The 19,346-nt window shown below is 40.7% G+C and overlaps 1 protein-coding gene across 1 annotated transcript in view; it reads right to left on the minus strand.

Annotated features, from left to right (window-relative positions):
• Positions 1-10,718: 10,718 nt before the first annotated feature.
• Positions 10,719-19,346, minus strand: part of FAM83F (family with sequence similarity 83 member F) — a 59,044-nt gene continuing 50,416 nt past the window's right edge. Inside the window, exon 5 of the mRNA XM_030208331.1 lies at positions 10,719-11,889. Within this exon, the coding sequence (XP_030064191.1) occupies positions 11,822-11,889 (68 nt within the window). The 3' untranslated portion in view covers positions 10,719-11,821. The remainder of the gene's footprint in view (positions 11,890-19,346) is intronic.

Genomic DNA, 19,346 nt, shown 5'->3' on the forward strand with positions numbered 1-19,346 from the left:
ATCCACATGTATATCACAACTGACTATTCTAAAATGACCCCCCTTAAGTGCTGCATCTGATTTGCATTGACCCCTTCCATTTAACCTTTTGGCTTTTCTTTTTCCTATTCTGATGCCTGACATTGCCTATTGCATAATTCTAACTCTGTGGGGTTGGGGGGGGGGGGGGGGGGGGGGGGGAGGTTATCTTGAATTATACACGTAATTACGGGGGTAATTTTATAAGCTTTTTTTTGTGTGTGTAAAACTGTTTTGTACATGGGAAACAGCATTTATAAAATTGCCAGGCAATACAAGCATGAAAGTATGCACTGCCAACATATGTGACCATCTCCGGGAAAGGTGACTACAGTCTCCAGAAACAAAAAAAATGAGGTTTCAATGAATTCTGTTAGAACAAACAATCTGTAATTTAACTGTCCAAACCCCATCCTTTTATGTGAAAAAATAAAAAAAGCTACGGAAGTTCAAACATGCTAACTTTTTAAGACATGAAAAATTGGCCATTCACAAAATTTTGGATCTGAGAACTTTAGTCATTGTGGTGAAATGGGGAATTTTCCAGCTTGTAAATAGAATAGCTATTTTTTATGATGTGCATGTCCCTTGTTTGGCCAGCAGATGATGTCTGTACTTTGTTTGTAAAGTTATTACAAAAGTGACAGTTTCTTCTTCCCACCTAAGCTGAGAAGTAATCTGCACTGCTGTTGGTCAGAAGCCACTTGATGTTTATGCTGTGCGCTCTGATTGAATCTGTTGGAAATGTTTAGTCTCAGAGTGGGAGTGTGGAAGGCACAGACCTTTATACTGAGACCCTGTTCAAAGACTGTGAGCAGTTAATTTTCCTGAACTCCCCAGATACTACTTAGGTAGTGAATAAGTGTTTAGTTAGTTTAATATTGCTGTTTCATTTACCTGTCCTGTTTAATTTACCTGTTATTGTCTGCTAATTACACCATCCACTCACAGTTCTAACTTATGATAATAAATCAATTAATTTATTAGCTCTGTTTGTACAGAGGTAGGTAGGTAGGCAGACAGGAACTTCTGCACACTTGCTGTCCATGGGAACTAGGGGGCTCTAAAGCATGTGCATGATAGTTCTACCAAATGAGTGGAGTGGAACAAGTAGGGGACTCTAAGCATTTTTGCAATTCCCTTCTTCTACTAATGTGCTTTTTGTTTCAAAGCAAAAGGAGGGCTGTGAGGATCAGCTTCAGTGTGCCGTCTCTCTCTCTCTCTCTCCTGTGGCCTGTCAGTTGGCTATGGAAAGAGAGAGAGGTAAGGGGGAATATGGGGAAAAAAAATCGATGGAGGGATGGGGAAGAGAGAGCAAGGGGGAGAGATAGTGAAGAATGGAGGGAAGATGGTTGGGAGAAGGCAGGAAGACAGGGAAATTGAAGGAAAGGGAACAGATAAGAAAAGAGAGTATAAAGGAGGTAGTGAAGAAATGGGTAGGAGTAGAGGAGGAGAAGAGAAATGGTGAGAAAGAAAGGGAAGTATAACAGAAGAAATGAGGGCAGTATGATGGTTTTGATGCTACTGTTTAATCATGGAGAAGTGTAATCTGCACAGAGTGGTGGGTATGGATCTAGCCACCTTATTAGGCAGACTGGATAGACTATGCAGGTTTTTATCTACTGTCATTTAGAGAGAAAGAGAGGGGGGATATGCTGGAAAAAGGAGTAAGTGACCCAGAGGGGCAATGCTTGAAAAGGAAGGGGGTGATGGGGACCTAGAGGGATGATGCTGGAGAAGAGGTGGAATGGGAATACTGAGAGGACAGATGCTAAACATGGGTAAAGAATATCCACAAAGACACCGAAGGGAAATATTGAACAGGACGAATAGGGATGTAGAGCGAAAATGGATGATGGACATGGAGAAGAAATGTCAAATGGACAGAAACCCTGCAAGTACATAGGATCTGTAAGGGAGTGATAGGAACAGTAGATGGCATGGATAGGCAGACTGGATAGGCCATATGATCTTTATCTGCCTTCCTTTTTTTCTGTTTCTACAAAGAGAAAAAAAAAACTGAGGAAAGCAGAAAAGAGACATGGGGACCAAAGTGAATGGAAAAAATAAAATGCTCAGATGACAAAGGTAGGAAAAAATATTTTATTTTGAATTGGAATATGTCAGATTTTGGAAATGCACGTCTTTTACATCTTGCATTTTAGTTTCTATTTCTCTGTCTGCTGTATGCAGAATCTGACTTCTTGAGGTTCCACTCTTTTGTCTTCAGCTCTCTATTACTGATCTGTGATCCCTTGTTTCATATTTGTTGAGAGTTTATCTGTGTTTTGTGTATGTTACCAAGGTGCGGTATATGAGACACTGCCTCTTGACGAGTCTTTAAATACAGCTGAATTGTTTCTATATATGTGTATGTGTGTGGTTTGATGTTGGTTAACTGCTTGAAATAATTGGGTTTAAAATATGTAACATATCACCCATGACACAGAAATCCATTTTTACCTTCATATGAAGGTATTGCTTGTCATTAAAAATAGTCAGCAGCCCTTCCCCAGGCCTCAGTCCCTTCACCATTGTGCCAAATTTATATCCCAAAATGCAGTAGAATCATTGGCCTTCACACTCACTCTTTGGGATGGACCACCCTAGACATCTCTGTACTCTGGTCCAGTAGCTTCCTTACCCTCTACACCCAATGCTTCCAGCAAAGAAAAAAGTGGTATAAAGGTGTGGAGCTGACATCTAGGCCACACAGCTGTTGGCTTTGAAGGTCCCACTCCCTTCTGACATGGACTTCCTGTTTCTGAGGGGCAGAACCAGCAGAGCCATGAGCGGCATGGCCTAGACAACGGTTCTGCGCATTTGTGCTATATTTTTTTCAGCATGAGACTAAGGAAGCTGTGCCTCTGGGCTGGGGGAGGGGGCCTAGCCGCACAAATTTGCTCAAGGCCTTATAGGTGGTTAAAGTGGCCCTAGTGTGTGTCTGTTTTCCTGTGATAGGAACTAGAGGAGAACAGTATGAGAGCAGTGGGGAAGGGTAAATGCTGAGAGAAGCCCAAGGTACAAGGGCAGACTGGATATACCATTCAGGTCTTTATCTGTCGTCATCTACTATGTTACTATATGCTAGGCATTTCTCTGACCCTGGAGGGAATACAATCTAAGCTTGTACCTGAGGCAGTGGAAGGTGAAGTGACTTGCAGTGGGGTGCAGCTACTGAGAAGGTAAAGGGCACTGGACAGTCACCCTGATTTCCATCGCCCTGTATCTGAGTATTGGCACCATTCTTTCTAGAAATAACTTTCTGAAAAGGAACAGAAGGGCACACGTCCCTATAATCTATCCAGTTGCAAACTATGCCAAAATATTTCACAGGACCCCACAGTTACCCACAAAGGAAAGATATTCAACATAAAGGGATCTTTCACTTGCTCATCTTCCAATGTGGTATATATCATTCAGTGTAAAAAATGTAACGAAGGATGCTATATTGGAGAAACAGGCCAGATGCTTAAGACAAGATTCAATTTACATAGACATCACATGAACAATACTGGTGCCAGTAGGGTTCCCACGCCTGTTGGTCAACATTATACAGGACCAGGACACTGTACCAGTGACTTCACAGTGAGAATCCTGAAAGGTAACTTTAAAACCATACAAGAACGTAAGACCTTTGAAGTCAGAATGATTGAATATTTTAACACCCAACAGAAAGGACTTAACAAGGATCTGGGGTTCCTAGCCCATTATAAACCATAAAGCTGTATTTCTCTGTTGATCACCCCACCCAATTATCCACACCCATCCTGTTAGAATATCAATGATATGCTTTGATGTTCCCATGCATACCTCCGACCCACCCCCATCCTCCCACCCTGTCAGACTGTCATAGTAATGCTTGAATGTTTTCACTTATATACACTGTCAGCTAGCACATTTGCTTATTTCCGATCTGACGAAGAAGGGCAACCTTTGAAAGCTAATCAAGAAATGTATTAAGTTATGTCCAATAAAAAAGGTATCATCTTATTTTCTTTTCCATGTTTTATTTTGTTTGATTTCTATTGATAGAAATAACATGAATCATTATGTATTTGAAACACAGCATACACACAGTTCTCTCATGCATACTTATTATGCATATCCTGAAAACCCAGCTGGCTAAGGGGTTCCCCCAGAACAGGTTTGGAAAGCCCTGCTCTAAGAGCAGTGCCTGTGACAAACTTCTAGAATCCAGCTAAACTGCTGTAGTTCCTTCATTTGTCTGATGCTGATTTTCTTTAGTTACTAGAATCTTACAGGTCACATAACCTTGTTTACATAAGCATAGCTCTGTTGATATCTCTTTACAAGTGTGCCTAGCACAATAGTGATACGTTTTTATGGGCTGCTTATCCCAGCTAAAAACTATTTGTGCTGATACCTCTGGGTAGGAACCCTTACTTCCATGTTGAAATATTTACCTTAGTATAGAGAAATCTCTCTGGTTAGGAAGCAGTTACCTTTGTATGATGATATATTTTTTTCATAAAAACAGCTCTTGTGTTTGTCACAAAATGCCGAGCTTAGACTGTTGGGTATGCTCTACAGCGAGCCCGTTTCGCCAGTGTTTCTTTAGGAGCGTTACCCCTTATTTCTCAGAGTACCCTTATGTTATGCCCAGGCTCGCTGTACAGCGTACTCAACAGTCTACGAGTACCTTATGTTTAGAATTTAATATTTATAGAAAAAGGCTACATTACAGGGAAAGGGAAATGGGACTTGATATACCGCCTTTTTGAGGTTTTTTTTTTGCAACTACATTCAAAGCAGTTTACATATATACAGGTACTTATTTTGTACCAGGGGCAGTGGAGGGTTAAGTGACTTGCCCAGAGTCACAAGGAGCTGCAGTGGGAATTGAACTCAGTTCCCCAGGATCAAAGTCCACTGCACTAACCACTAGGCTACTCCTTCCCCCAGAATACATTTAATAAAAAAAATTAAAAGGTAAATTCAGAGTTTTTTCTGGCTTATGAAGAAGTTCCAAAAATCAGGAAGATCAAATCCAACCAGCCAAGTTAAACCTTAAACTCACTATAGTAAACTTGGGTTCAGAATAATTTATCTTTTTATATATATATATGTATGCACTTAAAAAAATGCTAAAGTGTTTTAAATTGTTTTAAATGTGCTCAGACCATACCGTTTACACCCATTATATCCCCAAGAGGAATATGTGGTGGTGTCACAATGGAACCATCATTGCACATATGATGTTCCACCTCCTAATATTTGTGTATGTACATACAGCTGCGCCCAAGTAGATCTTACTCACCAATATATGCGTATGTCTATAATGCATATGTAAAAGTCATGAACTACTCACATTAAATATTGCTAGACTTGAGCTCAAACCTCCGCCCATAAATTATGGTACATTCCATATTACCTACATGGATACCTACATGGATAATAAAACATACAGTTCAACGTTTGTTTAAACCTAAAGGAGGAATATGTTAATTCATGACACCCTAATTTCTCTTCCCCCACATATCTTACACAAACCAACCCACAATGCGATATACACACATATTCACATAATTATTTCACTTCCCTTGGGGTATATTGTGCTCGTGCTTCATTAAAATCACATATCATTCATCCATTCCAATCTTGCCATCAAAATAACTGCTCCCTTTAACTCTGGCCGAGTTTCAAAAGTCTTCATCAGAAAGGGAAAAATACTAATCTTTTAAACCAATTTGCAGGCATCACTCCTAGGAGTGAGGAAGGACTCCAGAGGCGATCCCACCCGGGGGATTTATGATGCCTGCAAATTGGTTTAAAAGATTAGTATTTTTCCCTTTCTGATGAAGACTTTTGAAACTCGGCCAGAGTTAAAGGGAGCAGTTATTTTGATGGCAAGATTGGAATGGATGAATGATATGTGATTTTAATGAAGCACAAGCACGAGCACAATATACCCCAAGGGAAGTGAAATAATTATGTGAATATGTGTGTATATCGCATTGTGGGTTGGTTTGTGTAAGATATGTGGGGGAAGAGAAATCAGGGTGTCATGAATTAACATATTCCTCCTTTAGGTTTAAACAAACGTTGAACTGTATGTTTTATTATCCATGTAGGTAATATGGAATGTACCATAATTTATGGGCGGAGGTTTGAGCTCAAGTCTAGCAATATTTAATGTGAGTAGTTCATGACTTATACATATGCATTATAGACATACGCATATATTGGTGAGTAAGATCTACTTGGGCGCAGCTGTATGTACATACACAAATATTAGGAGGTGGAACATCATATGTGCAATGATGGTTCCATTGTGACACCACCACATATTCCTCTTGGGGATATAATGGGTGTAAACGGTATGGTCTGAGCACATTTAAAACAATTTAAAACACTTTAGCATTTTTTTAAGTGCATACATATATATATATAAAAAGATAAATTATTCTGAACCCAAGTTTACTATAGTGAGTTATGAAGAAGTTCGCCAGAAGTCCACATTTCAGTGATTGATGTTTAATGGTGGATTCTGGACAGTGAAGCCTTCACATTGATGAAATGAAAAGTGAACACGAAGCATCTGAAGCCTTTTTCTCTGCAACTATAATGTAGCATTCTGCACTTGGGAGAGCATAGCTTGCTTTTAGAATTGCATTCTTCAGCAAGCTCCACATGAAGATTGAACAAGAATTGTTTAGCAATGTCACTTTTAAAAATTCTGTGTTGACTTAAATGTGACTTTGTACAATTTGAACAAAAAAAACTCAGTAAAAAATAAATGACTCGGAAGTCAGCTGTGAATTAGAGAAAGTCTCTAGGGAAGTAGGTGTTGTAGAAGTAGGAGACTGACCAGGACTTTTTTTTTTATTTCATTTGTTTCAAGTTTGCAACCTTACTAACTTTTCGTTTTCTTAGTGCAATAGGCAGTGTATCAGCCCAAAATTCAATCATCAGAGAAGACAGCCAAGTTTGATTTTTGAGGAGTGGTGGAGTAGCATAATGGTTAGAGCAACTGGCTGAGAAACAGGGAAGCCAAGATTCAAATCCTACTGCTGCTGTTTGTGATCTTTGGCAAGTTAACCCCGATTGCCTCAGGTATAGATTTGTAAATCATCTTAGAACAAGGAAATATCTACTGTACCTGAATGTAACTCACCTCGAGCTACTTTGCCTTTCAGCAGTCATTAATTGTGGCAAATATGTGCCATAAAACTTTTTTTCAGTCACAATGATCTGGAATCTGTGGTTTTTACTCTTCTCCTTAGCCATCTTGATTACTGTAATTCCCCAGATTGTGGTTCAAAGCTCTCATTACTTCAACACCTCTAAACTTCTGTTGAGGCTAGCAGATATGACCATCTCACTCCACTGCTGCATGACCTTCACTGGCTTCCAATCATTTATCATATTTGTTTTAAGATTTTATTACTGATTCACAAAGTTTTCCTTTCAGGTCTTCCCTTTTAAACTCTGTTGGTTCTGGGGGGGGGGGGGGGGGGCTGACTCCAAAATAATGTCAGGAAGTATTTTTTCACTAAGAGGGCGGTAAGTACCTGGCATGCCCTCCCACAGGAGGTGGTGGAGATGAAAATGGTAACAGAATTCAAAATTGCATGGGCTGAAAACAAAGGAATTCTGTTTAGAAGGAATTGATCCAAAGAACTTTAGCGGAGACTAGGCAACAACACTAGTAATTGGGAAGCAAAGCCGGTACTGGGCAAACTTCTGCGTCTGTGCCATGATCATGGCTGAACTGATTTAGATGGGCTGGAGTGGAGCTTTTCAGGGGCTTCGATGAAAACTTCTGAAGAACCAGGACCATGCCAGGCAGACTTCTACAGTCTGAGCCCTGAAAACGGCAAGGACAAATCAAGATCAGGTATACATATGAAATATCACATCACGTCTTATGTAATGAGTTTATCTTGTTGAGCAGACTGGATGGACCATGCAGGTCTTTTTGCCAGCATCTACTATGTTACTAAGCTCAGTCCATCCAACTTGCTCACAGTACTTTAATCGATTGGTGCTGCCTCACTGTCTATGTCATGAAAGCACTCAATGTTCTGCATTTTGCTATTACATGCTCCACTCTTCCGCAATGCTTTGCCTGCTACCCTCTAATGTGAAACCTCTCACATTTTAAGTTGAACCTACTTAGTCACACTTTCCCAGGCGTTTTCAGGGGAAGCCTGTCAGTCAGGCAGAGAGAGCGACTGTGGAGAGTGGAATGAGAAGCGAGAACGTACTGTGCAAATTGAAAAAAACATTCAGAGATAAGTTCATGTTTTTGATTTATTATGTTACGTTGTTTAGATAGGCAATAGCACATACGGAAATCAAAAAGAGAGGCCCGATGAAAGAAGTGCTAGGCCACTTGGCAAAGAAATGTACTTGCCTAAAACAAGTGGTTTTTGCTGAGAACACTCTTCAATAAGAAAAAAGAAAATAGACAACGTTTTTGCCAGTATTGCTGTTAGCCAATTTTTTATGAGTAGTAGCAATTAGTCCTGGTTCTAGTTCAATATATGTCTATCGGTTACCAAGGACTGTGGGATTCACTTTAGTACACTTTCCCAGAGGCATCATCTCCTGTCACTGGTTGTCCTGGACCCAAGGCATATGACATTACCCATTACCCATCACCCCCCCTCCCCCCTCCCCCTTTATTGCCTTCCTTCTACAAAGCTTATTTCTGAACCACATTGCTGTTCTTTTGACTAGAAAGGAGTATATCAAGAGAAATTATTAACAAGTTGTGAGCTAAATCTAGATTGTAGAATGTTGTAAGAGCTGGGCTGGATGAAGGAAGGGATTAGTAACAAATTAAAATTAAGGACCCCACATCATAGTTGCAAATGTAGCCTCATAGCATCGTCACTCCTGTTTAGGGTAGTTCTGACTTAGTTGATGGCCCAAAGAATGGAGGAAATTACTCAGCCAAACTGTAAAAAGAAAAAAATAATTTCCAAACTGTTCACATTGGAACAAAGTCCACAGGTAATTTTTCACATGGACTTTATACCAATTTTCCAGGAGAAAGTACTGCAGACTTTTATACCTGCTTTTTGTGCATGTAGATTTGAAAATATAATCTAGATACTTGATATAAACATGCTCCTAGGAACACATGTCAGAAATAAAAGTTTATGCACTGTTCCATAGAGCCCACACGTTTAGCCTCATTGAGGGAGGGCAATTTTCAGACACAAATTCACATGCATGTCTATAATGATGGGTAGATGTGAATCGCTAGGGGAAAACAATGAAGCTACTAAGTAGTAAATTTAAAACAAATTGGAGAAAATATTTCTTCACTCGTGTAATTAAATTCTGGAATTCAGTGTCAGAGAATGTAGTAAAAGCAGTTAGCTTAGCGGGGTTTAAAAAAAAGGTTTGGCTATTTCCTAAAAGAAAAGTCCATAAGCCATTATTTAAGATGGACTTGGGGAAAATCCACTGCTTATTTCTAGGATAAGCAGCATAAAATGTATTATACTGTTTACCTACGTCAGAGGAGGGCGGGCCCAGGAAGAAAGAAGGGACGTCTGAGGAGGCCTTCTGACTCGCCGATCAGCTGTTCTTGCCCGTGCAGCAGAGGTGAGAGACGCTGCACGGGCTGGTAAGGCAAAGGGGGGGGGGGGGTCGTTGGACGGGGGGAGCGGCAGCCACGACCAAAGGGGGGCCGGCAGGGGCGGGGCACGGGACCGGAGCATGGGAGGAGGCGGAGCTAGTGTGGGAGAATACAGGAAGGGAGGAGGGCCGGCCCGGGGCTGCTAAAATTGGAGATTTTTCGTGCGGGGGGGGGGGGGGGGGGGGGAAGGCGTCCATACGGGACGCTCATGACGAGTGCCTTTGCCCCCTCCCGATCCTTTTTTTTTCCTTTTTTGGTGCTGAGGGAGAGGGGAGCAGCGGCAACCTGGGGCGTCAATAAAGGACGCCCCTGACGCGTTTTTGCCCCCCCCCCCCTGTTATTTTTTTTATTGGATTTTGTTAACTTCTAGCAGACAGACAGCCCTAACGAGAGGTACAGACTCGTTAGATTTCACGGTGTGCTCCTGTGTTAAACGAATCGGAAAAGGTTAGTACATGTCATTTCAATGGGATTTGTAGAAGAATTGCTCATCTGCATTCAGTTTTCGTTAGCTGCTACTGTCGTCGGAAAATAGGCTTTAGTGCATGGAAAGGATAGGAAATTCTTCCTTGAGGGCTCATTTAACAATGAAAAACGTTTAGTGCATCTGGGCCTCAATCTGAACCAGCCTCAGTTTAGGTTACTGCGAGAATAACTTTTATGCAAATCAACCCAGGGTTTCATACTATTTTATCTTTCTTTCCCAACCCAGCCACTGTCATGATAACCCTTGGCCAAGGGCTACAGACTAGCACTTCCTCTGGAACCTGGTATATAAGCCAAGCCAAGCCAAGCCTGGCCACTACATGCCATCATTATGCAATGACTGGAATGGCCTCCCACCAGCAGTGGTGGACTCCTCATTTGCAGCATCTCTAGCTGGTTTGGACTCTTCGAAACAGTTCACAGCATTGGTGAGATCTGATGGGCTGGAATATGCAAACAGGATCCCAAAGCACTCATCCTTTACATGCAAGGACTAAGCACAGTTATCAAGTTTACAGAAAATATTAAATCACAGAATTAATTGTATTCTTCTAAAATTAACTGTAGCTCTTCCTACTCAAATCAATGCAGGCTCAAACCAGGATGTCACATTTTAATTACTTAAAAAACTTCCCATTGTCAGCTGTACTGCAGCAGCATAAAAAAGTACAAGTCTTAAGTTTTTTTTTTCTGTACACATTGAGTGCCTAGGTTAAGTATAACCTTGTTCTCGCCTCTTCACATTTTACAAGATTCCAGACTCAGCAACTTAGACAGACCCCCTTAGGAGGGAAAGGTTTACTAATGTGCACTAATGGATTTAGTACATGCAAATACCATGCAGCCCATAGATATAAAATGAGCTTCTTAGCATTTAGCACATGCTAATTGTTAGCACACCTTAGTAAAACAACCTCCAAGTTATTTTTGGCTTTCAGCTCCTGAATGACATGGGTTTAGGCTTTTTGGATGTAAACGGCTATTTTATGTTTTATGCTGTGTAAACACTTATGTTATGAGCAGTTTCAGGCTTTATCCAGAAAAAGGGGTAGAGTGGGGTATAAAGAGGTGAGATACACATTAGAATTCTGAGACCACACCGATCCCTTCAACTCCAGCTTAGCATTTTTTTTTTTTTTTTTTTTAATGGTCTAAACCTACTGGAAGGCCAAACGCTACAGCAATCAGTGAAGTAGCCCAGGCCTAACGGATTGTAGCAACCCACCAAATAGGAAGGGCAACAAAAATAAGGTGGGTAGACAAACTCCAGTCTCAGGTAACAAAATAGCTACATCTGGGATAATACTTTACTTCTGGCATATGAAAACCTGGAGGACAGAGAGCTCGATGACATTCACGTAGTAACCTCTTCTTTTAACTATGGCTAGAAGCAAGCGGCAAGAACGTATTATTCTAAGGCTAGAAAAAATGATTTCACAACACTATTGGAGGAAATCAGAGTGTGAGAATTTTTTGTAATACACACCTTTTGCAATTTTTAAGATGGCATGATTTTTTTTTTAACCTGTTTTGTGCTTTCTTAAAAGTGCTATAAAAAAGTTCCCTGAGCGTCCAAAAATGATAAAAAAAAATTAAAGATCAAATAAAATAAATATTCAGTTTAGTCCAGCACTTGTGCTCCTCAGTCCTCTCACAGCAGCATTCCAAGCAAGGGTCCATTCCTCCCCTCACTGTGTCACTTCATGACACTGTGCACTTTTCCGATGCTTTGGGCTTCAAACTCTTCACAGACGTCGGACTTCGGTTGCCTGTAAAGGAACAAGGATGAGTTTTGCATGAATCTCAAAGAGGCCCGATTTTCAAGATACCCAAAGCAAACATATATTACTATGTACTTGAATTCAGATAAAATCTTTGAGGCAGTGGAGTCGAATTAAGTGTGGGAAAAGCACACGGGATTTCATACAGAAAGGAAGAGATGATAGATAAAATGATAATGGATGGGCCGACTGGATAGGCAAAATGGGGAAAAATTAAGGGCTGGCAGTAGCGTAACCAAGGGCACAGCGGTGAGGGCAGTCCACTCCGGGTGCAGGCAGTAAGGGGGTGCATGGAGCAGTCACGCGGCCATTGGCTCCACCGGTCCCCTGGCCCCTCCAACATTACTTCCTGTTTCGGGGCAGGGGACCGGCGGAGCCAATGGCCACGTGACTGCTCCGTGCACCTCATTGCTAGGAGGAAGGGTGGTGGGGGTGATGTGGTTCAGTCTGGGGGTGGGGGTATGATGCGCCTTGAGAGCACAGCGGCGACCCACCCTAGGTGGCAAGCAATTTAGGTATGTCACTGGGTGCTGGGATGATACTCGCCAAGCGCAAATTCTGTAAAAGCAGTTTTGCATGAAACTATAGAGAATGCTAGCATGTCATTTTCACACCTAACTTTAGGCACAAGCATTTATGCCTATCAAAGGTGCACCTAATTACTATCAGGCAAGGAAATGGAGGTATTTCATAACTCTGCACCTAAATCCTGAAACATCCCTGACCCGCCCATGTCCCTCCCTTGGCCACACACCTTTGGAGCTGCACACAAGATGAATTAAGCACACACGTTACAGAATGGGGGGGGGGGGGCAGAGCAGATATATGCATAGCTAGTAATCGGTGCTTGTTAAAGCCAATTATTGATTTATTACCAATTTAGCCAATTAATTTGAGTATATCTGTGATCCACACCCAAAGCTGCATGCCTAACTTTGGCTGACCTACACAGAAATTGGGGGGATGGTGTTTACCTGCCATCGTTTTCTATATTTGATTGTGATAAGGCTGTCATACTGTTCACTGTCTATATCCTATGAACCTGGCCTCTTTCATGGCAGTCCAGAGCCAGAGTTGCCGACTCCTAAAACGTAACTTAGCCTGCCAGTTGGGCCTCGTTGCAAATGCAGTACAATGTATTTAGAGCTGTATATTTATTGAAGTTTACATCTATGTGATAATTTATAAAATCAAAATCCTGGCCTTTATACTTGCTTAGGTAGGGCACAGCATACTACAAATGAGAAAAAAAAAAAAAGCCTTCCTCACTGTCACTGTTCATAGTCAAGGAAAAATACATGCACAAATTTTTAATATGTGGTAGTGAATGAACAGAGTTCAAAACTTGAGCTATAGTGCTGGTCACTCTCCATTCGCACAACTTTCAAAAGAAGAATTCAATACAGCTGCATGAAGATCAGCCCATAGGGTTGAAGCTTTGAAGACTGAAGCTTGTGAACAGTGTGGAAGAAATACCAAATTTAAAATTCTAGCAGAAGTTTTCAAAACAGAAAATGTTCCAAGGCTAAGGAGAATTCTATTCTCTGATGTCAAAACATAACAGCTGACTATCAAAAAGATAATCATAAAAATCATTTACAGAAATAACTACAGAAAATAAAGAAGAATGTGACCAGCACACATGAAAAGGGTTAAATAAAAGCAAAAGAAATGGAGTGGAGGGGTGGCCAATGGTTAGAGGTAGACATCCAGAGGTAGCCGGTTCAAATCCCACTGCTCCTTGTGATCTTGGGGCAAGTCACGTAACCCTCCATTGCCTCAGGTACAAACTTAGTGAGCCCTCCATGGGCAGTGAACTACCTAGTGTACCTGAATATAACTCACCTTGAGGTACTACTAGAAAAGGTGTGAGCAAAATCCAAATAAATAAAGAAATATCCTAGACCAAGCCATCCCATGCCTTCTTAAATGAGCTTCATCTTTCTAATCACCACAAGGCAGGGTTAAAAGACTTTTCTACTTCCTGGCATTTAAAGAGTCTCTTTTCTATATGTGCATTCAAGATGAGAAGTGGATAAATGAGTAGAATTTCTGAATATCAAATTCTATGGAAAATATGGGTATACTTCTGAGTGTCAAGCATACCTACTCTGACTTTCCTCTTGAAAAGATGCCCAAAAGGTGTCATCTCCAATCTCCTGAGCACAGCGTTCTTGACTTCTTGCTAACTATAAGGCTCATGGACACACAGTTATCAACCTTTGACAGGAACCACTGCGCTAGATTCAGGTTGGATAACAGGCCAGGGGATGTAATCTTATCTTGGAATCTGTGGTTCAAGGTTCCTATGTTCCTTGATCCCTGTTTTTTTTTTTTAAGCTTCTGGTAATCAAATATTACTGGAGTTTCCCACACTGTCCTCACCCTGTGCCCTCTACCAGCATATTATAATAGAACAGTTCTGTTAACAGGACTGCAACAGGAACTATGAAAAGTAAATAATTTGCTCACTGTGTGGGGCCTTCTGACAAATGCAGAAAGGCAGAAATGTAGCTTTTGAAAATTCACTTAAGCTTGGGGCTAGGAAAGGCCTCCAGCCTAGATCAATAGTTTGTTCTTTCCACATTAACTGATCTGGGAACAGATAAAGAAAAGAAGGTGATTGGATAGGTAAAAAAAAGTGGCAGATATACATTTAAGCAGTTAAAAAAAAAAAAAGAAAACAAAAGTCTTCTCATTCAGTGCCCATCAGCTTCCTCCTATTTTTAATTGGTTTTCAGCCCAATCAAAACATGTTCTACTGAAGCTAGGGGACAACGGGCTTTCATTCCCACCTACTTAGGCATCTCTCTCTCCTCCCACCCCCCTTCCTTTTAAATGTGTGCTTCTACTGGTTAGCCCAGTCAATACAACATTCTCTGTCTTCCCTCCAGAGCCCAGCACAAGTGTCATCTGGAGTCGAACATAAGAATTACTATATTGGCTCAGTCCTAAGGTCCATGTATCCCAGTATCCTGTTTCTAACAATGACTGATCCAGGTCACACGTTACTGGCAGGATCCAGGGATAAGCAGTGGCTTTCCCATCTACCTTAAGAACAATTTTTTCTTTTCCTATTTAAGGGTATACTTAGTAGCTTCATGGTGCGTCGTCCTCTAGTCTTCGTATCCTTTGAAAAAGTACACTACCAATTTAGACGTTCCACTGTTGAGTGATGGCTGCGATTTCTAGCCAAATGGTTAGTACAATGGTCTGAGAATCGGAAATTGGGTTCAATTCCTACTGCAGCTCCTTGTTACTCTGGGCAAGTCACTTAGCCCTCCATTGGCCCAGGTACAAAATAAGTACCTGTATGTAAATACGTAAGCCACTGATTGTAACCACTGAAATCAAATGCCATCTTTTTTTTTCCTTTCCCTCCCAGTTGTGGCTCTGAATATTGCTTCTACACACTACTACAGCCACTGCAATGGCCTGATGATTTTTTGTGTAAACTTAAAACTAGTTCAGTGCAATTTCCCCAATGCACATTAGAAATGTTTATGCCCATTGCAGTTAATAAATTGTGTGTAAAAAATGAGAATGAAAAAGCGTAAATCTGGATGAGCAACTCCAATTGCTATGGAACTACATCATGTTAGCTGCAGAAAAATCATTATTTTACACAGAAATTGGACTGGAACCTGGAACATCATATGCACATATCACTACATGCAAATATCAGGCTATGAATGTTAGGTTATGTGCACATCTGAAATGCCAAATGTACTTCTCATGAATACATTTGATGGCTGCTCGAGCCAGGACTGCCTGGTCCTCATCTCTCCTACTTTCTTTTCTCTTATTACCGGCTCAGGAATATACTTCCTGAGCCGGTAAGTCAAGCTCCATCTTTGGCCGTCTTCAAATCTAAGCTAAAAGCCCACCTTTTTGATGCTGCTTTTAACTCCTAACTCTTGTTCACTTGTTCAGAAACCCTTATTTTATCATCCTCACTTTAATATTTCCTTATCTCTTGTTTGTCCAGTTTGTCTGTCCTAATTAGATTGTAAGCTCTGTCAAGCAGGGACTGTCTTTTCATGTTCAAGTGTACAGTGCTGCGTACATCTAGTTGCACTATAGAAATGATAAGTAGTAGTAGTAGTTATTACCCTGGTCTCTGTCTCCCCTTTTGCTTCAGCACTTCTGGTAGAGACCAAAAAAGAAAAGCTGAGGATAGTTCAAAGCTGGCAGAAGAAAAGAAACTGGCCTAAAACCACCACCAGAGAAAACAAGCTAACTTTACTATTCCTCAGAGCACAAGGTTTTCTCCGAGCGTAATAAAGCTACACGCTAAAGCTCTGGCTTGTCTGCATTGAGCATAATAGTTAATGTATTCAACATCACTGGATTTAAATAAACCAGTGCTAATGTCTATTTTATTGTGTGTAGTTTTCTTGTGCGCTATCCAGTCACATAAATGCAAACAAAGTACAGAATCTACATTAAAACCATGCACCAAGCCTTCTGCTTTATTACATCGACCCTTGATTAATGAAAAAGGTTAATCTGCACAAACACATGCAGATCTCTCACACGTATTCACCTTGTGTATTCTGACCTGTTAAGGTTACTCAGTTCCAGATTTGGGAGAGACTACCCTATGGGATTAAATCAGGAATCACTGAAAGACAATATAGCTCTGTTCCAATTAAAAAGTGGATGGCTCAAATAACTATACATATGTACATAAGTATTGCCACACTGGGACAGACCAAAGGTCCATCAAGCCCAGTATCCTGTTTCCAACAGTGGCCAATCCAGGTCACAAATACCTGGCAAGATCCCAGAAAAGCTCCATACATTTTATGATGCTTATTCCAGAAATAAGCAGTGGATTTTCCCAAGTCAATTTAATAAAGGTCTATGGACTTTTCCTTTAGGAAGCCGTCCAGACCCTTTTGAAACCCCGCTAAGCTAACTACCTTTACCACATTCTCTGGCAATGAATTCCAGAGTTTAATTACACGTTGTGAAGAAAGGTTTTCTCCAATTCGTATTAAATTTACTACTTTGTAGCTTCATCGCATGCCCCCTAGTCCTAGTATTTTTGGAAAGAATAAACAAACAATTCACGTCGACCCGTTCAACTCCACTCATTATTTTATAGACCTCTATCATATCTCCCCTCAGCTGCCTCTTCTCCAAGCTGAAGAGCCCTAGATGCTTCAGCCTTTCCTCATAGGGAAGTTGTCCCATTCCCTTTATCATTTTCGTCACCCTTCTCTGTACCTCTTCTAATTCCACTATATCTTTTTTGAGATGCTGTGACCAGAACTGAACACAATATTCGAGGTGTGGTTGCACAATGGACCGATACAAAGGCATTATAACGTCCTCACTTTTGTTTTCCATTCCTTTCTTAATAACACCTAACATTCTATTTGCTTTCTTAGCCGCCGCAGCACACTGAGCAGAGCACTTCAACTTATCAATAATGACACCGAGATCCCTTTCTTGGTCGGTGACTCCTAATGTGGAACCTTGCATTACGTAGCTATAGTTCAGGTTCCTTTTTCCCACATGCATCACTTTGCACTTGCTCATATTAAACATCGGCAATTTAGACGTCCAGTCTCGTAAGGTTCTCTTGTAATTTTTCATAATTCTCTTGCGATTTAATAACTTTGAGTGTCGTCAGCAAATTTAAATTACCTCACTAGTTACTCCCATCTCTAGGTCATTTATAAATATGTTAAAAAGCAGCGGTCCCAGTACAGACCCATGAGGAACCCCATTATCTACCCTTCTCCATTGAGAATACTGACCATTTAACTCTACTCTCGGTTTTCTCTCTTTTAACCAGTTTTTAATCCACAATAGAACACTACCTCCTATCCCATGACTCTCTAATTGCCTCTGGAGTCTTTCATGAGGTACTTTGTCAAATGCCTTGTGAAAATCCAGATACACAATATCAACCGGCTCGCCTTTATCCATATGTTTGTTCACCCCTTCAAAGAAATGTAGTAGATTGGTGAGGCAAGATTTCCCTTCACTAAATCCATGTTGGCTTGGTCTCATTAATCCATGCTTTTGAATATGCTCTGTAATTTTGTTCTTTATAATAGTCTCTACCAATTTGACTGGCACCGATGTCAGGCTCACTGGTCTATAATTTCCCAGATCCCCTCTGGAACCTTTTTTAAATATCGGCTTTACATGGGCTACCCTCCAATCTTACCGTACCATGCTCGATTTTAAAGAGAATTTACATATTACTAACAATAGTTCCGCCAGTTCATTTTTCAATTCTATCAGTACTCTGGGACGAATACCATCTGGTCCAGGAGATTTGCTACTCTTCAATTTGTCAAATTGCCCCATTACATCCTCTAGGTTTATAGAGATTTCATTCAGTTTCTCCAACTCAGATTCTTAAAATAGTTCCTGCTAATTTACAGAATTTGAATCAGCATGTTTCTTCAAAAAGAAAAAAAAAATCAAATTTAAACATATGTGCAGATCCTTTGGGCAAGTGTAGTAACTAAACAGGCCCAACTTCTAATCTAATCGTTTATATTCTGCTTAACCAAATTTGATAGCTCAAGGTGGATCACAAGTCATAAAAAAAAAATCCACTGTTTAGTTTAATTTTAAAATGCACAGCCCCGTGGGGCTCAACATACTGCTGCCATGCAGAGGACCTAGGTTTGATTCCTGGGATGGCCATGGATATCGCTGAGTTGTCATGAAGCAGCCAAAGATGTGAAGCCAGAGTCGGAAGCAATTTCGGGTGAAGTCAGAGTCTGTAAAAACGTACCGACTACAACTCCAGCGTCAAAATAAAAATAACTTACAACATAATATGGTAAAATCTGAACCTATCTATATACATATTTGTCCTGGATCTAAAGTACTTTAGATGCAGAACAAAAAATATGTAAAGCCTAATATCAGCTGGAATTTGGATAGTAGGAAAATAGAGGAGTCTTGAGTCGAAGGTTTCATATATAGACTCCACAACCCTGGAAAAGTAAAACTTAAAGGCCAAATTTAAATGTCCATGACTGCAGGGTCCTGGAAGAAGTGCTCATAGATGGTCCCTGGCCAAGGACTGTAGCTGTAATGACTGGATAATGGTGAGCTGGGAGGGAAAGGCTGGCTCATGGAGCTGTAGCCCATTAGAAGTTGGTTATGACTGAACTGGAAACCAAAAAACAGTAAGAAGGAAGCAGCTGGTCCAAAATAAGACAAAACATCGCAAATCCTTTGAATTTCTCTTAAAGAAATCAATTAATTAGATGGATTGACATCATACTGAGGCCTATTTAATAAAGAAAATAAATCGCTGGGGTTTACTCAGACAGATGTGACTATATGAACCAACATGGAATTTAGTCAAGCGAAGTCTTGCCTAAACCTGCTATATATTTTTGAAGAAGTTAATAATCATCATGATAAATGCGAGCTAGTTCAGTGATTCTCAACCCTCTCCTAGAGGC

The sequence above is a fragment of the Microcaecilia unicolor genome, chromosome 1 (assembly GCF_901765095.1).
Source record: "Microcaecilia unicolor chromosome 1, aMicUni1.1, whole genome shotgun sequence".
Taxonomy (NCBI): Eukaryota; Metazoa; Chordata; class Amphibia; order Gymnophiona; family Siphonopidae; genus Microcaecilia; species Microcaecilia unicolor.